Source organism: Schistocerca nitens, chromosome 6 (assembly GCF_023898315.1).
Source record: "Schistocerca nitens isolate TAMUIC-IGC-003100 chromosome 6, iqSchNite1.1, whole genome shotgun sequence".
Classification (NCBI taxonomy): Eukaryota; Metazoa; Arthropoda; class Insecta; order Orthoptera; family Acrididae; genus Schistocerca; species Schistocerca nitens.
This window is the reverse complement of record NC_064619.1, coordinates 70,305,548-70,329,775: the sequence shown is the minus strand read 5'-3', so window position 1 is coordinate 70,329,775 and position 24,228 is coordinate 70,305,548. Positions and strand designations below refer to the sequence as shown.

Here is a 24,228-nt window from a genome sequence, read left to right as displayed (position 1 = left end):
CTTAGTCCCACGAATAGGTCAGTTGCGAAATGTACTTGCCATTACATTCGTCTTTATGAAATCCGACTTTAAAGGATGTCTTTAATATTTCATTATGTGTGTATATAATTAGATTTTATGTTAAAATTTCGTGGTTTTTATTGCAATAGTGCATTCTGATTAAGGTATCCTCATCTAGTTTAATTATGTTTTTATTTTTTAATGAAAACTGACCAATGTTCTGTTTATTTCATTACGTGTAATAACTGTATCTGGTGAAATGTGCTCTGCCTGAAACCAAAAAAAAAAAAAAAAAAAAAAAAAATGAAGTACCGCTTTTCAGTCGCCATCAGCTATAAAACTCAGAAAATAGAAACAAAAGCCTACCACAAATGCGCCAAACACAAATGGGCATTAAATGTGAGATAAAAGAAACATGTTAACTAAACGTTACTAGTGATATGAAGACGTGCAGTCGATACATAAAATAACAATAACTTCTTGTTTATTATAGACTGAATGAAGTCTAGAATGTGACAATCATTGTAAACTTTATTTTATCTATATACATGCATTCCCTCCTCTTGTTGTTCCATATATTGACCATGCATCAACATGCTGCTACTCAAGTTTAGGTAAGTTGCTCCTTTTGTTCGCACTTTTGACGCCTATTCCTGTTTAGTAAATCTATTGGTAAGGTTTTGTTTACATTTTCTTGGTTTCTAACTCTCACGGTCGCTGAAAAACCAAAAATAGTAACCAGTTTCGAAAAAAATATTACGTGATCAAGACTTCTAACCTAGTAATATAATGCTTGCTGCGTTGGCGTTGAAATCTTTCGGAAAAGTACAGTAGAATTATGCCTAAGCATGGGGCAAAGCGAATGGAATCGGCAGTATTGGGGATTTATGAAATCCTGGAAGTTTTCCACTGAATGTATGCAACGTGCAATAACAAAATATGCCACAATGAAGGTTTCCATACCACTATCAGCTACTGATGCCTAAATTCCCGCAAGTGGCGCACTCATGCTGGGCTCAGTCGTGACACTGTGTACAGCAAGAAGGTGGCCATACGCTATTGAAATGAAACCCATTTTCTCTTGCCACTAATATATACAACACAGGTACAGAATTCGGTAAGAATGTTGTAAAATGAATTGTGTATTAACTTCCAGCAAGTCAAGAGAGGATTAGGAAATGTATTTCAAATGATTGTTTGTACTCATGTTCATGTGAGTAGTACCATAGAAAAACACAGCTGAAAGTATTGGTACAATGGCAGCACCTGGGATCAGAACCCCAAGTGGTGGAATTTACACCGCAGCTGTCAATTTCCGAAGCCTTCCGTTTCAATTTTACAAAGTCTTTCGGTTATCGTGAGTTAAAATTTAGAAAGCCTACACTAACAGGTGTTATAAAACTACACTTCTGTTTTCATCATCTTTCGAATACCATTAAAATATCATCGTTACATTAAAAAAAAGAATTTGTTAAAAGCTTTGTCAAAGAACACTACCAGCCACAAACTATTTTTGACTTACCTTAAATTATTTTAAAAAAACAACGTGTTTCGGACTACAAACCTTACCTTGACACTACAACGGCAACGCCAAAAACCTTTAACATAACTGCATACATATATTGAAGTTGTTCTCCACTTTCTTGGAATCTGCTGTGCCACCGTTTGTCATATGAAACGGCTGTCTTCGTGTGATGTGTTCAGATGCGTCCATTGCTATTGCTTCTTGGATCTTGCTAACCACTTTTTATGAAGTCGTAAAGGAAATTTAAGACACGCCATCACAATCGAATCAGCTTTGCTGTAGAAACATGACGACAGCCACACGAAGACAAATGATCACAGCACATGCCATTACGATGAAGAACGACTTCAGTAATCTACGTGCACTTCCGTTAAACATTCTTTGTACTGGAATTATAGTCTCAAGATGAGGTTTTTGTCTCTAAACATTTTGATTAAGTGAAAAAAAATTGTGACTGGTTGCGGTTCTGAAAACTTTTCAGATTTTTTAAACAGTCATACATGGTCTCTGCAGTTTTATATAATTACTTCTTTGAATATCCCAGGTCAGGCAAGAGTTAAATTAGTCACAGAAGCAAGTCATGTTCCGTTACGTTCCGCTCTACCTACTACCACTTGCTGGAAACCTTGAGGGGTTCATGTGCACGTTGTACCTAATCCCCGCTGCACGAGGTGTTACATCCCGTACAACAGTATGTGAAATACATTACTGAGTTCATAGTGCCGGCGTCGGGTGGAGTATATTCGTTTTAAAATATGACTACGTTCCAAAGTTGTCAATGAATACCGCAGGTAAATTAAAACTCTTGCTGATACAGCAGTATGAAGCACCAAAGTCCGTATTTACCTAAGGGACGGGAAAAACCGAGCAGTTAAAACCGATACCGGTACTTTAGTTCTGAGTAACCGGTATTTATCAATATTTGTTCGGTCATGGTGGTAACAGTTTCTTCTAATTTTTTTACTAATAACTGGGTAAAGAAACAGGCATATCAGTTTGCCATAGCAGCAGTCCTAAACCTTTTGTTTGAAAACATTTTTTCTAAACACGAGTAAATTTCCAGTGCTTTGAAATATTGGGCTACTACAGAAAGTGGGAAATGTGACCAGTGATGATTTACAAAGGACGTTCAAAAAGTTTTGCACAGTCGTCTCTTTTTTTTAATTTTTTGCAGGAGGAGAATTAAATATTTTGTGAACTTTCTTGGAACATTTAGCTATAAGTTGGTATATAAAAGTATTTTCTTTTATTTACAGGTGAGCCATAATGGGCCGCGAAGTAGATGTCAGGTTGCGACAACGGTCGGTGATTGAGTTCCTCATCAAGAACGGCGATGACTCTGCCACATCGATTCACAGAACGTTGCTCCCTGTTTATGGGGAGGACACAGTGGATCGCAACAGAATCCAGCGGTGGTTGCAGAGGTTTAAGGAAGGTGATTTCCCACTAATCAACGATGCGGCAGACCATCGACAGCAGTGAGTGATGTGAATAAGGAAACCATTGATCAAATCATCCAAAATGACAGATGTGTGACGACACGACAGCTTACTGAAATGACTCGTTTGTGATTGGGTACTGTGGTATCACTGGATCACTGGTACAGTCACTAGGGCACAGAAAAAACTGTTCTGGGTGCCTAGATTACTGACAAGAGAAATGAAAACGATAAGGCAGAACGTGTGCGAGGGTCTCATGAAGACCTTTACTGAAGAGTGGAAACAGAGTTTTGACGGCGCCATTACCCAGAATGAAACATGGTTGTTTTTGTCCGAACCTGATAGCAAAACCCAATCCATGGTGTTGCGTCATCCGGGGTCCCCTCGGAGGAAGAAACCAAGACTTTCACGAACAGCAAGCCGAAAGGTGATGGCCTCCTTCTTCTGGAATCAGTGTGGTGTCATTTTCATTGACTTTTTGGAACCTGACTCCACAATTAAGCGAGACCGTTACTGTTTGTCATCTGACAAGCTGCATCATGCCACCAAGACCCACGGATCACGGCTTCAGGGTCAGCTCATCAGAGTACACCATTACAATGCCAAACCCCATACAGCCCTTATGACGCAGGAAAAAATCAGAAAAATGGCTTGGGAAATTGTTCGCCCTCCCTACAGCCCGGACTTGGCTCCGTCTAATTTTTACCTGTTTGGTCGTCTGAAGGTCCACCTGCGCGGTGAAACATTTGATAGTGACAAAGACTTTATTTCCTGTGTCAAGCGATGGTGTAAAAGTCTATCCACATAATTTTACCAAAGTGCATTTACATCATGGAAAGAACTTTGGGTCAGATGCTTCACAGCTGGTGGAGGCTACACTGAGTAGGGCCAATATATAGCTAAATGTTCCAAGATGTTCCTGAGACAATACTGTACGTTTTTCCATAGCGTGGCCTGTTTGAAGATAAGCGTGTACGCGTAGTGTGTAAGATTTGTCCCCTCCTGGTCAATACTTCAGCTTTCTTCAGACATCAGCTTTATTGGAGAATGACACCTGCTTTGTTTACAAGTACCGTACAAAGTGTGTTATCAACGAAACACAGTGCTATATTTGCATTGAAAGATTAAAAACGGGAGGGCTGCAACAGCCTCGCGACGTAATACGCGGGTTGGAACTTTAATAGTGGCAACTATTTATTTACAGTTCGTACAAAATTGTATACGTGTTTCAAAGTTTTACTGGCGTTCAAAGTAGTCACCAGCATTGTGTATAACCCGTTGCCAGCGATGTGGAAGCCGTACGATACTCTTAGCAGTGCCAGTTGTGTTGACAGTTCGAGCGGCGCAGTCTGTTACGCGACGAATCGGTAGCAGTTCTGAAGCGAATGCCGTGAAATATTCCCTGCAGTTTAGAAATCGGGTTGAACTCATGTGCGCTTAAGTCAGGGGAGTGCAGTAGGTGGTATAGCACTTAGCAGCCCCATCAGTCAACCAAATCACTAACAGCTTGCACCGTACGTGCTTGAGCATTGTCCTGCAAAATGACGGGTGAGGTCCTGCAGAACGTGTCATCACTTCTGCCTCCAAGCTGGTCGTAGGTTGTGTTCCAAAACTGAACAGCATAGAGACGGAAGTGATGATATTATCTGGAGGACCCGACCATCATTTCGCAGGACAATGCTCAAGCACGTACAGTGCAAGCTGTTATTGATTTGTTTGACTCATGGGGCTGCTAAGTGCTATACCACCTACTGCACTCCCCTGACTTAAGCCCTCGTAAGTTCAGTGCGATTTCTAAACTGAAGGAAACAATTCACGGCATTCGATTCAGAACTGATACAAATTCGTCGGGCAATAGACCACGCCGTTCGAACTTTCAACACAAGTGCAACTGCTAAGAGTATCCTACGACATCCACATCACTGACAATTGGTTATACACGATGCTGGTGACTACTTTGAAGGACAGTAAAACTTTGAAACACGCATCTATTTTGTACGAGCTGAAAATAAATAGTTTGTACTATTAAAGTTGCAACACTTGTATATGGAGAAAGTACTGACAATGTTACTTGGCTGAGAAGGTAAATTTGATTGGTACACCTATTATTTTATTGATACGTTATCAGTTTGGGATAAACGTGGATTTCTTAATTTTGTGGTAGCATCAGGAGGAGAAATGGATACTGTCCAAAAGTGAAGGTGCAGGGTAACCATCAACTTGTGGCCTTTCGCTTACGCCGTCGCCGCGCCTGTCGCCTTCACCTTTGCTGGAGATAGACAGACTTCCGCCACAATCTCAACTTCCTATCAGTCAATATCTCCTTCTCCTTCACCGTCATTAGAATTTTTCAATCTTTGTTCGACGTCTACGTTTATTTTTGAAAATAATAACAATAAGAAGTTGAAAACCAGTTATTTCAGAATCCGGTTATTCCAGAAACCGGTTATTTATAGCGGTTTTTAACATCTTGTTATTCTGGAGACAAAAAAAAAGGGTCTAACCGAAAACCACCATCCATAATTTACCTACATACATAGTGTATCGTATAGTTATGATTGCTGAAAATTCTGCTATGATTGATTTCGGTCGACAGACTTCCTCACTGCCCTCCTCGGTCTGTAGACTTACTCGCAGCGCCTGGCTCAGCGGCGGTACTCACAGTCCACGCTGACTTTGATCCTCTTGCTGACGGTGGGCGGCACGCCGTTGGACGCGATGCACAGGTAGGCGCCCATGTCCAGGCGGGAGATGCGCGTCAGCTCCAGCACCTCCCCCTCCCATTCCAGCACTGGAACACGGAGGCCAGCGGTTTGCTTTAGAACACTGTTTCACTTCAAACGTAATACATTAAACAACGATGTCAAGCACGTGTAATTTCGGTATCTCCCACAGGCTAAATGAAAGCGACATTTATGAATATAAGCGGGGGTTAACAATTGTCAGCACTTCTACATTCACACTAATTACCGAAGCTTTCTGTCTGATTAAAACTATGTGGTGGACCTGGACTCGAACTCGCAATCTTTGCCTTTCACGGGCAAGTGCTCTATCAAATGAGCCACCTAAAGTACTGGAGCTGTGAGGACGGCTCGTGGGTCGTGCTAGCTCAGTTGGGTGAACACTTGCCCGCGAAAGACAAAGGTCCCGAGTTCAAGTCTCGGTTTGGCACACAGTTATAATTTGCCAGGAAGTTTCATATCATCGCACAGTCCGCTGCAGAGTGAATATTTCATTCAGGACACTAATTACTGACACACACACTTCCGGTAGATTTGCATATACAGGGTGTAACAAAACTGTACGGCAAAAGTTGCAGGACACATTTCTCACAGATAGACGAAGACCCCCTGTTATATAAATATGGGTCTGTAACGCTTTGTTTCCATATTACAATTCATTTTCTCCAACCCATCAATCATGAGAAATACACGCGAATAGAACGCACCAGCATACTACGTGCAACTCTTTCTCAAATGAGATGTTCAGTTTGCCCTTTGTGGACACTGATACATGCATCAATCCGCCGTTGTAGTGAATCTCTGATGCGCTGATGTATCCCTGGAGAATTGCGTATGGTTCCGCAGCCTCCCATAAAACGGACATGGAGCCTCTGAACATCTTAAACTGAGGTCCTATACATAGGAGCTTTTATTGACTCCACAAATAAAACTCCAGTCAGTTTAGGTCCTGAGAGCGAGGAGACCAGGCAATTGGTCCATCTCTATCCACCCACCTTGCACTCACACTACGGTCATCATCAACTGCATGTAGAATTTCCGCCTCCTGTTGTTGCGGTGTCCCCGTCCTTTTAGACCTCTCCCTGTCAGCGAATATCAGGCTGAAATGTCTCATGTTCAGTGGCTTAAAAACGTTTTTTATGTCGGTACACCTTCGTCCTGTAAATCTCTCCCGGTACAAATGTTGATCGCGAGCGACATTGCCGTCAGCTAATCCATACATCACAAGAGCGTCTACCATCTCCGCATTTGTGTACACTACCATTGCTCGAGCCAAGTCTATGATTAACTTTGCGCAGTAACGCGGGTGCTTGTAGCGGTCATACAGATCGCTGGAACAGTTGACGTTACCCGTAGACAAGCAATGACGCACGTCGCATGGCAACAAAGGCATGTAAAACAAAACACTGGCGATGCACAACATAACCAGACCTTACCAAGAGTGCGTGTTCCTCATGATTGTAACAGTCGTAACTTGGAAATAAAAATGTTCAAATGTGTGTGAAATCGTATGGGACTTAACTGCTAGGGTCATCAGTCCCTAAGCTTGCACACTACTTAACCTAAATTATCCCAAGGACAAACACACATACGAATGACCGAGGGAGGACTCGAACCTCCACCGGGACCAGCCGCACAGTCCATGACTGTAGCGCCTTAGACCAACTTGGAAACAATGGTTTTCCTGACCGAAGTTCATATAACATTATTTCTTCGGCTATATGTGAAGAATGTGTCCTGCAATTTGTTCCGTACATTTTTGTTAAACCCTGTGTTTACTTTGGAGAATACTGTTCTGCCAAGGGTTCAACGTATTTGTAACAACTGACATTGTCAGGAAGGAAGTAAGCTGTCTTCACGTAATTTATTAAAACTAAAAAAGGAATTACAAAAATCTTTCAATACCTAGACGGTTTCTGCGTAAAATGATGAAACTAAGGTGACTAGACAGTAACAACTAACTTCAGATCTGAAAAGAAGCAAAATATATCGGAAATCGCCTTAGAAAAACGTGTTAACATATAAATACAAACTATACACAACTACTCTGCTGAAAAGCAACCTAACAGCGATGGTAAAAACTATCATATAAAAAAGAACATACATCACAGTCGACTTTGTGATGTTGCTCGGCAGTAATTTTATGCTCTTAACCTATCAGTACGAAACTATTTTCCATAATGTGTACCCCAAAATGGGGAAGTGTGGGTACTTTATACCAACACAGATTTTTTTATCATAATATTTTGTTAAGTGTCATTAAATATTTTACAACACGCTTTTCAAAGGGGCGCTGAAGTGTAAATAGCGTTCAGAAACTAAAAATATCTTTTAGAACAGTGTTACTAATACAAACGGGTTTTCCTTAACCAAAGGGCTATCCTTTATGACAAACGCAAACAAATTTGAAAGGATACACATTTCGTTAACTGTGTTTGATCTCTATTCATCACATACTTTTTGAGTATATACTGATGTGTAAGAAGGGCCCTGAACGTCACAATATGAATATCACGTTTCTTGGGAAAAGTGACGGACACTTCAAAGCCACTAATGTTTGCTGAAAAATTTGAAACAGTTACGGAATGTGATAGAGGACATCATTAAAAGCAATAACAAGCTTTTTCAAAATTTTTAAGTATAAGGCACGTGGCTAGATAACGATATTTTCGAGCGCTGGGCATAAAGTACCACCACTCCCGCTTGCTATTGCGAGGGTTAATATAAGAAACTATGCGTAAACAAAATGCAGGTTGAATGCGAACTGGGCATAGCAGTAGTAACCAACATTTGACATTCGTTCGTGTAGAAAGCAACACGGGTAAGAAAAGTTTTTGAGCAGCAAAATAATATACACCCCCAGAATCACGCAAAACAAATATCTTAGCAACAAGAACTTTTTCGCCTTGCAAGATAATCTTAAAAAAGTTAAAATATATGTAGGAGACAACGCATTGTGAGGAACCTGTCATTCACACTAAAACGTCAACAAGTCACACATGGAATAAATATACTAAATAAAATGTGTTTTATAAATGAACACACGTTTCCAGTGTTACAGCGAAACCTTTCTTAATAAAATACAATAGTTTTACGAGACGCAGATTGTACAAACAAGTGGTATCAGAAAAATCATATGAATCATTAACTTACAACTTTATGAAAGGCAAGTTCTGCGAAGAAAGGTTACTATGCAACCATACAAAAACAACGAAAAGATCAACACCTATACGAAGCGAACGAACAAAAATGTAATAAGTAGTCCAAAACCAGGTCTAAAATTATTGATTTGATTGGTGCTGATACGACCGATTTGTACATCCTGCGTCTCGTAAGAACATGATACGTTGTTAAATTTTTCGGCGTAACACTGCAATCTTGTGTTCCTTCCACATGACTGTTTATTGGACATTTGTTCCATACGTAAAATGTTAGGGTTTGCTACGGATGATAAGTTCTCAACTTACGACTGTTGACTCTTGTTATTTCAAAATGTTTAAGATTATTTAGTATGTGAAAAAAATTAATGCTAAGACTTTTTTTCATTTCTGCAAATTTACGACCTGGGGGACCATAGAACGTCATGTTTTGTACTTACGCACTTGACCAACCACATTAGCTAATGAAATGTGAAAAGAAATGATTTTTTAAAAAATATGGCTTGCTTAAATCGTTTTATTGCAACTCTAGGAAGCAGCTCTTCCACCCATGAACCATAGACCTTGCCGTTGGTGGGGAGGATGGCGTGCCTCAGCGATACAGATAGCCGTACCGCAGGTGCAACCACAACGGATGTGTATCTGTTGAGAATCGAAACAAATGTATGGTTCCTGAAGAGGGGCAGCAGCCTTTTCAGTAGTTGCAGATGATTGACTGATCTGGCCTTGTAACACCAACCAAAACGGGTACTGCGAACGGCTGAAAGCAAGGGGAAACTACGGCCGTCATTTTTCACGAGGGCATTCAGCTTTACTGTATGGATAAATGATGATGGCGTCCTCTTGGGTAAAATATTCCGGAGGTAAAATAGTCCCCCATTCGGATCTCCGGGCGGGGACTGCTCAGGAGGACGTCGTTATCAGGAGAAAGAAAACCGGCGTTCTACGGATCGGAGCGTGGAATGTCAGATCTCTTAACCGGGCAGGTAGGTTAGCAAATTTAAAAAGGGGAATGGATAGGTTAAAGTTAAACATAGTGGGATTTAGCGAAGTTCGGTGGCAGGACTAACACGACTTTTGGTCAGGTGACTACAGGGTTATAAATACAAAATCAAATAGTGGTAATGCAGGAGTAGGTTTAATAATGAAAAAAACAATAGGAATGCGGGTAAGATACTACAATCAGTACAGCGAACGCATTGTTGTGGCTAAGATAGACACGATGCCCACGCCTACGACAGTAGTGCAAGTTTACATGCCAACTAGCTCTGCAGATGATGAATAAATTGAAGAAATGTATGATGAGGCAAAAGAAATATTTCAGATAGTGAAGGGAGACGAAAATTTAATAGTCATGGGTGACAGGAATTCGGTAGTAGGAAAAGGAAGAGAAGGAAACGTAGTAGGTGAATATGGATTGGGGGTAAGAAATGAAAGAGGAAGCCGCCTGGTAGAATATGGCACAGAGCACAACTTAATCATAGCTAACACTTGGTTCAAGAATCATAAAAGAAGGTTACGTACATGGACGAAGCATGGAGATACTGACAGGTTTCAGATAGATTATATAATGGGAAGACAGAGATTTAGGAACCAGGTTTTAAATTGTAAGACATTTCCAGGGGCAGAGGTGGACTCTGACCACAATCTATTGGTTATGAACTGTAGATTGAAACTGAAGAAACTGCAAAAAGGTGGAAATTTAAGGCGATGGGACCTGGATAAACTGAAAGAACCAGAGGTTGTACAGAGTTTCAGGGAGAGCATAAGGGAACAATTGACAGGAATGGGGAAAAGAAATACAGTAGAAGAAGAATGGGTAGCTTTGAGTGATGAAGTAGTGAAGGCAGCAGAGGATCAAGTAGGTAAAAAGACGAGGGCTAGTAGAAATCCTTGGGTAACAGAAGAAATATTGAATTTAATTGATGAAAGGAGAAAATATAAAAATGCAGTAGATGAAGCAGGCAAAAAGGAATACTAACGTCTCAAAAATGAGATCGACAGGAAGTGCAAAATGGCTAAGCAGGCATGGCTAACGGCAAATGTAAGGATGTAGAGGTTTATCTCATGAGGTGTAAGATAGTTACTGCCTACAGGAAAATTAAAGAGACCTTTGGATAAAAGAGAACCACTTGTATGAATATCAAGAGCTCAGATGGAAACCCAGTTCTAAGCAAAGAAGGAAAAGCAGAAAGGTGGAAGGAGTATATAGAGGGTCTATGCAAAGGCGATGTACTTGAGGGCAATGTTACAGAAATGGAAGAGGATGTAGATGAAGATGAAATGAGAGATAAGATACTGCGTGAAGAGTTTGACAGAGCACTGAAAGACCTGAGTCGAAACAAGGCCCCGGGAGTAGACAACATTCCATTACAACTACTGATGGCCTTGGGAGAGCCAGTCATGACAAAACTCTACCATCTGTTGAGCAAGATGTATCAGACAGGCGAAAAACCCTCAGACTTCAAGAAGAATATAATAATTCCAATCCCAAAGAAAGCAGGCGTTGACCGATGTGAAAATTACCGAACTATCAGTTTAATAAGTCACGGCTGCAAAATACTAACACGAATTCTTTACAGACGAATGGAAAAGCTGGTAGAAGCCGACCTCGGGGAAGATCAGTTTGGATTCCGTAGAAATGTTGGAACACATGAGGCAATATTGACCCTACGTCTTATTTTAGAAGCTAGATTAAGAAAAGGCAAACCTACGTTTCTAGCATTTGTAGACTTAGAGAAAGCTTTTGACAGTGTTGACTAGAATCCTCTCTTTCAAATTCTGAAGGTGGCATGGGTAAAACACAGGGAGCGAAAGGCAATTTATACAATTTCTACAGAAACCAGATCGCAGATATAAGAGTATAGGGGAATTAAAGGGAAACAGTCGTTGGGAACGGAGTGAGACATGGCTGTAGCCTTCCCCCGATGTTGTTTAATCTGTATATTGAACAAGCAGTAAAGGAAACAAAAGAAAAATTCGGAGTAGGGATTAAAATCCACGGAGAAGAAGTAAAAGCTTTGAGGTTCACCGATGACACTGTAATTCTGTCAGAGACAGCAAAGGACTTGGAAAAGCAGTTGAACGGAATGGACAGTGTCTTGAAAGGTGGATATAAGATTAACATCAACAAAAGCAAAACGAGGATAATTGAATGTAGTCGAATTAAGTCGGGCGATGTTAGGGAATTAGATTAGGAAATGAGACACTTAAAGTAGTAAAGGAGTAACTGATGACGGACGAAGTATAGATGGTATAAAATGTAGGCTGGCAATGGCAAGGAAAGCGTTTCTGAAGAAGAGAAATTTGTTAACATCGAGTATAGATTTAAGTGTCAGGAAGACGTTTCTGAAAGTATTTGTGTGGAGTGTAGCCATGTATGGAAGTAAACATGGAAGATAAATAGTTTGGACAAGAAGAGAATTGAAGATTTCGAAATGTGGTGCTACAGAAGAATGCTGAAGATTAGATGGGTAGATCACATAATTAATGAGGAGGTATTGAATAGGATTGGGGAGAGGAGGAGTTTGTGGCATAACTTGACTAGAAGAAGGGATCGGCTGGTAGGACATGTTCTGAGGCATCAAGGGATCACCAATTTAGTATTGGAGGGCAGCGTGGAGGGTAAAAATGGTTGAGGGAGACCAAGAGATAAATACACTAAGCAGATTAAGAAGGATGTAGGCTGCAGTAGGTACTGGGAGATGAAGCAGCTTGCGCAGGATAGAGTAGCATGGAGAGCTGCATCAAACCAGTCTCAGGACTGAAGACCACAACAACAACAAGAAGCAGCTGTATCTTCCTCTCATATAACAGTATAGAATTTTTGTTTTGACTTTCCTCAATAAATGGTTTCTGAAGTTTGAAAACTGCCTTGTTTTGGGAATCAGCTCAGGTACATTTTTTCTTATCAACTTCAGAGGTTATTACGTTGCTTGGAAGGAGGTTATTATTTGCAGATAATTTGTGGATAATTATCTTTCGACTCTGTTGATACATTCTACAGCATGTATACTCCGCAAGCCACTTTGGGGTGTGTAGCAGGGGTACTTACTGACTTCTGTCACTACTCCCCTTTCCTTTACAGTCGCGAATAATCTGCGGAAGAGCAGTTCCTGGTAAGCCTCTTTGTAAGCAGGAATCTAATTTTAGTTGGATGGCCTTTCCGGAAGATATACACAGGAGGAAGCAATGTATTGGCTGGCTCTTCCAGAAACGTACCTTTTTGGAACTTTACCAGAAAACCACGCCGCGATGCAGAAAGCCTCTTTTGTAGCATGTGTCACTGGAGCTGCCGAAGCGTCTTCGTGACACTTCCGCGCTTACTAAATGAACCCGTAACAAATCACAACCTTCTTTTTTGGCTTTCCTCTATTTCTTGTTTTAATCCTATCTGGTACGGATCGAAGTCTGACGACCGATGTTAGAGTACTGATCCAACGGGGATTTTGTAAACCACCTCACATGAGTGTGGACTGCATTTCCTGAAGATTCTAACAACGATTCGCAGTTTGACAACTGCCTTCCCTGTGATTACTTCTACGTGGCCGTTCCACTTAAAACCGCTTTGTACGTGTATTACTTCATATTTAATGTATGTGACTCCGTCCAGTGCTTGATCTGGAATGGCGTAATCGTACCAATTCTGTCTCCCTGCCTATTAATGCGCGGTACGTTACATATGGTTACGTTGAGGGTCATTACAACGTATGACAAAATCGCAAACAGAAAATGGCACTTACTGACTAACTACCTAACTACAACTTTAGTAGTGCGTTTTTCTTCTTGGTTCAATGGCTGGTGACATCAGCAAGTCGAAATTTTTCTACATAATTTCTGCATTTCAAATAATTTTATTTATACACAATGCTTGAGTATAATGCATCTTGGACGTTTCGAGCGAGGTATTACTTTACGACTTCGTGATGCACATTATGAACAATAATGAAAAATAACGAAATTCATTAACAGTGTAGGGGAAAATAATTAGAACAACTCTTGCAAAACTGGAGACAAAGTAATCGCTCACATAAGCGAAGTAACTAGTGACGGGCAGGGGAATATATCCCCCCCCTTGCCACCATGTGGAAAATGATATTGGGACCTTCTCGAATAAAACCCGTAGTTTTCCCCACTGTTCCGGTACAGATGTCAGAAGAAATCCAGAACATGAACTACTAACAAATACACTCAGAGACATTTGTTGCCAAATCTCAAAACCATTACGTTGGTCACCACCGCAATTGAAAATGTCAGACAGCTCTGGATTTTAGAATGTCTCAGTACCATTGCGCCTAATATTGGCGATGTTTCTCCTCTTATTACCAGCCAATGTCAAAAATTACTCACATGTGAACGCAGAAGCTCTTCCCATTCTCAAAGAATAGTTTTGGCTCAGAAAAGGGTAATAAGTGGTATAAGGTCACGAACCTCTTGTCGACCCCTGTTCACTAGCCTCTAAACATATATATTTTTTTAATGTCGTTTCTTGTTAACAATATCAGCTTATCCCCAAGACTTAGCAGCTTTCAGTCAGTTAATAATAGGAAGAAGTCCAATCTGCATTTGGATCGGACTTCCTTAACTCTTGTGCAGAGAAGTGTGTAGTATATTGCTGCACCCATTTTCAGTAAGCTACCACAAGGATTCGAAAATCTTATTAATAATCCACACGCTTTCAAATCGAAATTTTATCTGTTATTACCTTATGTTGTAATTTCATGAACTGACACGTTCCGTGACCTTGGAGATTTGCTCCTCAATTTGGTCCTACGGAACTAGACGTGTAAATAAATAAAATAAAAAGCAGGCGACCACGGAAGTTGCAACCTAATCATTGTTCAGGATATGAATGATGGTGATATACAAGCACATGACGAAACGCTGATCTTAGAACCTATTGAAACAATTTTCTCCTCGTTACAAGAACTTAATGCCACGTAACACTTGACAGTGAAACGATTGACGAAATCCTTCCTCATAGAAAATATGTGATACTTACCAGGGAACATACCCATCGCACCCCCCTCAGATTTAGTTATAAGTTGGCACAGTGGATAGGCCTTGAAAAACTGAACACACATCAATCGAGAAAACAGGAAGAAGTGTGTAACTATGAAAAAAATAAGCAAAATATACAAACTGAGTAGTCCATGCCAAAGATAGGCAACATCAAGGAAACTGCATCCAGGAGCGCCGTGGTCGCGGGGTTAGCGTGAGCAGCTGCGGAACGAGAGGTCCATGGTTCAAGTCTTCCCTCGAGTGAAAAGTTTTATTTTTTATTTTCAGACAATTATTATCTGTCCGTCCGTCCGTCCGTCCGTCCGTCCGATGCGAGGTAACTGCGCCGTAGTATGGGGACGCTACACCTAAACGTAAAAATTTGAAAACTTTAAAAACATATGTTTTGACAGAGCACAGGGAAAACTGCGCGACTGTGAAACTGTTGCATTCATTTGTTGTAGCTTATGTGACAAACTCTTATGTTTTCATCTCTTTTTGGGAGTGATTATCACATCCACAAGAAAACCTAAATCGGGCAAGGTAGAAGAATCTTTTTACCCATTCGCCAAGTGCACAAGTTAGGTGGGTCGACAACTTATTCATGTTATGTGACGCACATGGCGTCACCAGTGTCGTATAGAATGTATCAGACGTGTTTTCCTGTGGAGGAATCGGTGGACCTATGACCTTGCGATCAAATGTTTTCGGTTCCCATTGTAGAGGCACGTCCATTCGTCTACTAATCGCACGGTTTTGCGGTGCGGTCGCAAAACACAGACACTAAACTTATTACAGTGAACAGAGACGTCAATGAACGAACGAACAGGTCACGGCTTTACGAAAATAAAAAAGTAAACTTTTCACTCGAGGGAAGATTTGAACCAAGGAGCTCTCGTTCCGCAACTGCTCACGCTAACCATGGGACTACGTCGCTGCTGGGCTCATAGTGTCCTTGAGGTTGCCTATCCTGCACATTGACTACTCAGTTTCTATATTTTGCTTATTTTTTTCGTAGTTCCACACAACTTCTTCCTGTTTTCTCGATTGATCTGTGTTCAGTTTTTCAAGGCCTATCCACTGTGCCAACTTATAACTAAATCTGAGGTGGGTGCGATGGGGAGGTTCCCTTGTTAGATAGTGACTTCGATTACATATGCGTGTATTCACTGCAATATAGTAAAATTAATAAATCAGGATACAGTACAGAAGTAACAGGCTGGGTGGCGGCATGGGCGGAAGGGTACAGATAGATTGCTAGCGAAGGGATTACAGCAATATCGTTAACAGGAGGTGCTCGTGTTCCCGCGGGCAGGGCGCTGTCCTCACCGGAGAGCGACTTGTTGATGGCGATCTTGGAGCCGTCGTCGCGCTTCCACTTGACGCTGGGCGGCGGCGACCCGCTGGCGTGGCACGTCAGAGTGACGTCAGCGCCCTCGCGGACGATCACGTCGGAGCTGCTCAGCGAGTCGTCGATGTTGGGCGGCACTGCAACACGACCAGCCACGATCACCACCAACAGGCCCAAAGGTCACCACTCCACATATCTACGTCTAGCACACTCGATCTACGTCTACGTCATGGCAAAGTGAACTTCTTACTACCGCTAATTTTCCCCTCTCTTGTTTGATTCACAAACCGGGCAAGGGAAAAGGAGTGTCAGTATGTCTCAGTAAGAGTCCAAGTCTGTCTTCTCACAGAGAATAGGATTTTTTACAGTAGCCGGTAGAAGGATGGTGTCAGTAAAATAGCAAATAAACGACGGAATATAGCACAAAAAAGGGGTATATAACAATGCAGTCCATTTAGCGATGTAATTTTGAGGTGAGAGTAAAACAAAACAAAGCAAAATTGCACATATTATAATTTTTAGGTTTAGAACAGTTAAATTAATGTAAATTTAATATTGTACCTTACATAAACAGAAATTTGACCCACAGAAGATCACACATAGGTGTCGAAACATATCTGGGTAAAATACAAAGATTTAAAAAAAAATGAGTTTCCATGGGGCTCATTTTCAAAACAACCCATTTTTAAATCGCAAACAGGGAATAACATCAAGAGGAGCTTCAAACCTCAGTAAAGTGAGTAACAATCAATCTACCTTTAAACTCTCTCAGCAGCATTGTGACCTTACATCACTGTGATAGATCACTGACTGGCAATTGTAGTAGTTGCTATTTAGGCTGGTCCGTTACCATACTTGTGTATTACACTTCATGTTTTTTATTTTTAATAATCTTACTGATGCATTTTCTTCCGATACTATTGTATGCAGCTCACATTCATAAGTTACAGCAGCGCTTTTGTCACAAATCCTCACCCCACCCTCTCCAGGAAAAATTAGAGACTTTGTGTGATACTATTTAGTATGGTAGCTTTGCTATTATTCAAACTTGTCTGTTATCATGTGTGTATAAGATCCTTTTGTATTTCTTAATAAATTTATTGTTACATTTTATTTTGATACCATTATAAAAGATTCATATTGGTAAGTTGTATTATCTGTTCATGTCCTCCGTAAAACATAAGATGTTACATGTATACGACAACGAGCGAGGTGGCGCAGTGGTTAACACACTGCATTCGCATTCGGCAGGCCGACGGTTCAAACCCGCGTCCAGCCATCCTGATTTAGGTTTTCCGCGATTTCCCCAAATCTCTCCAGGCAAATTCTGGGATGGTTCCTTTGAAAGGGCATGGCCGACATCCTTCCCCATTCCTCCCTAATCCAATGGGGCAGATGACCTCGCTGTTTGGTCCCTTCCCTCAAGTCAACTGACCAATTTATACTATTTAATAGGACTGCTTTGTAAAGACTGTATCACTTATTTGAGTCAAAGTATTTTTATCGAAATAGATGAAAGAGGGATACAAAAACAAATAAAATCACTCAAAAGAGGAAAGGCCGCTGGACCTGATGGGATACCAATTAGATTTTACGCAGAGTACGCGAAGGAACTTGTCCCCCTTCTTGCAGCGGTGTACCGTAGGTCTCTAGAAGAGCGTAGCGTTCCAAAAGATTGGAAAAGGGTACAGGTCATCCCCGTTTTCAAGAAGGGACGTCGAACAGATGTGTAGAACTATAGACCTATATCTCTAACGTCGATCAGTTGCAGAATTTTGGAACACGTATTATGTTCGAGTACAATGACTTCTCTGGAGACTAGAAAACTACTCAGTAGCAGTCAGCATGGGTTTTAAAATAGACGATCGTGTGAAACCCAGCTTGAGCTATTCGTTCGCGGGACTCAGAGGGCCATAGACACGGGTTCCCAGGTAGATGCGGTGTTTCTTGACTTCCGCAAGGCATTTGATACAGTTCCCCACAGTCGTTTAATGAGTAAAGTAAGAGCATATGGACTATCAGACCAATTGTGTGATCGGATTGAAGAGTTTCTAGATAACAGAACGCAGCATGTGATTCTCAATGGAGAGAAATCTTCCGAAGTAAGAGTGATTTCGGGTGTGCCGCAGGGGAGTGTCGTAGGACCGTTGCTATTCGCAATGTATATAAAAGACCTTGAGGATAACATCGGAAGTTCAGTGAGGCTTTTTGAGGATGATGCTGTAGTATATCGAGAGGTTGTAACAACGGAAAATTGTACTGAAATGCAGGAGGATCTGCAACGAATCGATGCATGGTGCAGGAAATGGCAATTGAATCTCAATGTAGACAAATGTAATGTGCTGCGAATACATAGGAAGAAAGATCCTTTATCATTTAGCTACAATATAGCAGGTCAGCAACTGGAAGCAGTTAATTCCATAAATTATCAAGGAGTAGCCATTACGGGTGATTTAAAATGGAATGACCATATAAAAATAATCGTCGGTAAAGCAGATGCCAGACTGAGATTCATTGGAAGAATTATAAGGAAATGTAATCCGAAAACAAAGGAAGTAGGTTACAGTACACTTGTTCGCCCACAGCCTAAATACTGCTCACCGGTGTGGGATCCGTACCAGATGGGGTTGATAGAGGAGATAGAGAATATCCAACGGAGAGCAGCGCGCTTCGTTACAGGATCATTTAGTAACCGCGAAAGCGTTACGAAGATGATAGATAAACTCCAGTGGAAGACTCTGCAAGAGAGAAGCTCAGTAGCTCGATACGGGCTTTTGTTGAAGTTTCGAGACCATACCTTCACCGAGGAGTCAAGCAGTATATTGCTCCCTCCTACGTATATCTCGCGAAGAGACGATGAGGATAAAATCAGAGAGATTAGAGCCCACACAGAAGCATACCGGCAATCTTTCTATCTACGAACAATGCGAGGCTGGAATAGAAGGGAGAAACCGATTGAGGTACTCAAGGTACCCTCCGCCACACACCGTCAGGTGGCTTGCGGAGGATAGATGTAGATGTAGATGTAAATACCTCTTCTGTGATTGTTTCCCATTATCGTTGCACAACATCTTCTGTTGGTTATTTTAGAATTTTAATGAGGTGAAATGGCTGAATATTAATTTTATATTTTCTTAAGGTATCCATTCTTTGGTGATATGTATCGTCCTACTCAGTACAATATTTAGTTACTTAAACTAGATGAATCTGATTCTCTCCTGTTTTTGAAAAACTTTCATAAGTTCATTTGCTGTTTGCCTGATGTTCCATAGTGACCTCATACATTTTTACATTGTGTTCTGATGGCTCTAGAGAAATGTATTCCATGCAAGTCTTGTTTGAAAACAAGTAGGACGTCGTGTACTACATTATTTTAGCCATACATACGGACATGGCGTAATCCTTTTATGGATAGGTCTTCTGCATACTACACTAAAATACCTCTTATTAAGAAACAGAGTTTAAACACTGTGTAACTTGTGTTGTTTAACTTTAGTAAGTTTTTTCTTATATCAAAGGTCATATAGCTTCTTAGTTATGTACTGGGAACCTTGATCTTTTAGTGTCATTATTTATTTCTATTAGCTGTGTTTGTGGTGTTATCTTTGAGGCTACAAGTACTTTGGCTGCCGCACGGAGTGGCCGAGCGGTTTAAGGCACCACGTCACGGATTGTGCGGCCTCTCCCGTCGGAGGTACCAGTCCTCGCTCGGGCATGGGTGTGTGTGTTGTGTTCTTAGCATATGTTAGTTTAAGTAGTGTGTAAGTCTAGGGACCGATGACCTCAGCAGTTTGGTCCCTTAGGAATTAACACACATTTGAACATTTTATTACTTTGGCTACTTGTGCTAGGTCCAGACTACAAATGTCCAGTTTCCTGTTCTGTATACATCGCTAAGGTTGCATATGTGCAAAAGTTACTGTTCGTCTGTATTACTATTCATGAATTTGACAGTTAGCGTTAATTTATGTTTCAAAAAAATAACTCTGAGCACTATGGGACTTAACATCTGAGGTCATCAGTTCCCTAGAACTTAGAATTACTTAAACCTAAATAACCTAAGGACATCACACACATCCTTGCCCGAGGCAGGATTCGAAACTGCGATCGTAACCGTCGCACGGTTCCAGACTGAAGCGCCTAGAACCGCTCGGCCACACCGGCCGGCATTTATGTTTCAACTTTACTGACATGTGACTTACGTTAGCCAATACTTCGTAACTTATGTTTAGTATTTCCGTGCCTTCGTGACGTTTTTTACATTGAGATTTTGATGTCGTTTCCGTTTCTTAAAGTTTATTCAGGTGGCAGATGAATCCGGTAGAAAATTAATAAATTGTTCTAATGCAGCTATATGTCATGAGTTTCCTGGAACATATATCCGCTGCTGACAGTTGCCTGAAGATGATGTTTTTCTCAATAACGTTATGCGAAAAGATCATCTTCTTTTCTACAAGGATTCCGATTTACTCTCACCTGAAATTCTCGTTACAGTTGTGTATCGGTACAATAGCTCAGTAGTAAAAATAGCACCAGTTTTCCGTTCTTTGGAAGGCTTTCTTTAATTCGATCCGACAGGTTTGACAGAGATCCCAGACATACATTTAGTACTCGGGAGACGGTCGCACAAACGTTCTTTAAGCTGACTGTTTTATTGCTCTCGCTGCATTTATCACTCACACGCCAAAGCCACTGACAAGAATTATATACAGAAAAACAGGAAGGAAATTAGAGGAACTGTTAGATGATGATTAATTTGACTTTGATAATGGAAACAAGACATGAAAAAACTGAAGACATGTTACAAGATTTGTCGACGTAAAAAAAAAAGCATTCGACAGTGCAAAAAATGTGTAAGATTTCGAAATTTAGGGAAAAATACGAGTAAGCTACAGGGAAAGGCATAATGTACAATGAGTACAAGAACCAAGGAGTACGCAACAATGAAAATGAGGTTCTAAAGGAAATGCTCGAATTAAAAAGGTGTAAGACAAAGATGCAGTATTACGCATCAACTGTTTAAGGTGAACATCGAAGAAAGAATGACGTAAATAAAGGAAACGTTAAACAGTGGCATTAAGTTTCAGGTTGAAATGATATCGGTGATAAGATTTAATGATAATATAACTATTCTCAGTAAAAGTGATGAACATTTACAGGACATAGTTAACTCAATGAACAGCGCACTGAGCACACATTACAGACACAGTAAATCGAAGGAGGACGAAAGTAATGAGAAGTAGCAGAAATGAAATTAGTCATAAACTTAACATCAAACTCGGTAACCACAGAAGTAGGCGAAGTGATGGAATTCTGCTACCATGGAAACAAAATAAGGAAGACATAAAAAACTAGAACAGGAAAAGAGGACATTCATCACCAGAAGTCTGCTGATATATAATACTGACCTCAGTTTGAAAAATAAATTTCTGAGAATGTACGTTTGTAGCACGACATGGTACGGCAGTTAATCTTGCACTGTGAGGAAACCAGAAAAGAAAAGAATAGCTACGATGCTGCAGAAAGATGTTGACAGGTAGATCGACCTGATCAGGTAAGGAACGAGGAGGTTCTCTGCACAATCGGTGAAGAAAGGTACAAATGGACAAGACTGACAAGAAGAAGGGATAGGACGATAGGACATCTGTTAAGATATGATGAAATTATTTCCATGCTACTGTTGAGTTGTAGAGATAAAAAAATCTGGTAGAAGCAGAGACTGCAATACATCCAGCAAAAAATACATAAATAAAGAAGTTCTCCATAATTCACCTTATCTGTCGAAGTCAACAATTCGCTTGTATGCAACTGAACTGATGTGCTCGTTCCATTCATTTCGTTTCACAACGTTATGCCTAGGTATTTAATCGTTGTCCCTGAGTCAAACAAAACACCATTAACATTGTATTCAGCATTACACAAAGGTTCCTCTTAACCAATAGTTCTAACTAACATTTATCCTCACTTAATGCAAGCTGCCATTCGGCACACCAAACATAGTTTCTTTCCACGATATCCTGAATTCTCCAACAGTCGCTCAACGATGACACGTTTTCATAAGAGAGCATCGTTACTAACAAATAATTTCAGACTGATAATCACCATATCTTAACAGATCGTTCATGAATATCAAGAACGAGAGAGCTCGAAACACGCTTCCAATGACACTACTGTTACTTTTGACTCTGATGAAATCTTCAGGTCTAGCACAATGTGTTAGCTTTTCATCATTATTATTAGTTTTCGGTTGTCAGTCATCTAACTGGTTTGCTGTGGCCCACCACGACTTGCTCTTCTCTGTCAACCTTTTGGCCAGAAATACCCACTTTGGTTCCAAAGTAGAATTCCTTTGTTTCCTTTATTTCGCGCTCCCTAATTTTGTTGTCAAATTTATCAGTGATATCATTTCTGCTATTTCTCATTACTTTAGACTTTGTTCTGTTTAATTTTAATCCATGTGCTGTGCGCATTAGGCTGTTCGTTCCATTCAGCAGGTCATGTAATTCTTCCTCGCTATCTCTGAGTACAGTCACGTCTTCAGCTAATCCTATCGTTGATATATTTTCACCATGAATTTTAATCCTACTTCTGAACCTCTCTTTTATTTCCCTCATTGCTCCAAAAATGGTTCAATTGGCTCTGAGCACTAAGGGACTTAACTTCTGAGGGCATCAGTCCCCTAGAAGTTAGAACTACTTAAACCTAACTAACCTAAGGACGTCACACACACCCATTCCCGAGGCAGGATTCGAACCTGCGACCGTAACGGTCGCGCGGTTTCAGAGTGTAGCACCTAGAACCACTCGGCCACTCAGGCCGGCTCATTGCTCCTTTTACATATCAATTGAATGGTAGAGGGAAAGACAGCATCCCTGTGTTACACCACTTTTAATTCGAGTAATTCGTCCTTGGTCTTTTCTTCTTGTTTTTATTTCTTTGTTCTTAACTTTCCCTATAGCTTACAGCTATTTTCCTAAGAATTTCCAACATCTGGCACCACTTTACATTTTCGAAGGTATCTTATAGGTAGAAATACCATGAATATGTGCTGATTTTCTGAAGTCTTGCTTACATTATCAAATATAACGTAAGAGCCGTCGCTCTGGTGCCCTCACCTTTAGTTCGTCACTGAAGAGATCCTTTCTTCTCGAATCTTCTGCGTACTATTTTGTCAGCCACTTGAGTCCAAGAGATGTTAAGCTGACTGTGCGATAGCTCTCGCATTAATCTGACGTCGCTTTCTTCGGGTTGTATCGACGACATTCTTCCGAAATTCTGACTCTAAATCCCTAGTTTCATATATTCTACACATCAACTCGAATAGCCGTTTGGTTGCCATTTGCCCCAAATATTTCAGGAATTCAGAAGGAATGTTACCCATGCTTCCTACCTTACTTGATCTCAAGTCTTCCAAAGCTCTGTCAAACCCTGATTGTAATCAGGGTCCAGCATGTCTACCACATGGACATACATTTGTTTTTCTGTCACATCAGCAGACAATTCCTCCCCCTCTAGAGGCAGTCAACGTATTCTTCCCATTCACTCGCTCTGACTCTAGGTTTAAAAGCGCAATCCCTTCAGCAATCTTACTTTCTACATCTTTCCTTTCAATTTCACAGAATTTTCTTTTACGATTCTTTCGTATTCTTCCTGTAGCCATTTATCAGTACCTTCCCTGCGCTTTCAATTTATTTTATCTCTAATGACCTATGTTACTCTAACCCTCCTCAACTGTATACTATTGCATTCAGTAACGCAGCATGTATAGCCACAGAGAACTTCAAACGCATCCCATCCCTTCATACTGATTCGTCCGAACCAACACTTCACCAATATTAACTTGTGGCCAAAGTGTATATCTGCTCCAGCCTATGCCATACAATCCAACATCTGATTTCGGAATCTCTGTCTCACCGTGATGCAGCTGCTACCTTCTTGTCGTGTCTCTAGGCCCTTTCCGAGTATCCCTACTCCTCTCATGATTTCGGAACAGGGTACATCCTTTACAATTTGA

The 24,228-nt window shown here is 40.8% G+C and overlaps 1 protein-coding gene across 4 annotated transcripts in view; it reads right to left on the bottom strand.

Moving 5' to 3' along the window:
* The window catches only part of LOC126262264 (lachesin-like), a 950,831-nt gene that overhangs the window by 402,622 nt on the left and 523,981 nt on the right, over nt 1–24,228 (bottom strand). For all 4 annotated transcript variants that reach the window (XM_049958762.1, XM_049958764.1, XM_049958763.1 and 1 more), the window contains exons 3-4: nt 16,193–16,351; nt 5,627–5,755 (exon numbers count right to left, since the gene is read on the bottom strand). In XM_049958762.1, coding sequence (XP_049814719.1) covers nt 5,627–5,755; nt 16,193–16,351 — 288 coding nt within the window. The remainder of the gene's footprint in view (nt 1–5,626; nt 5,756–16,192; nt 16,352–24,228) is intronic.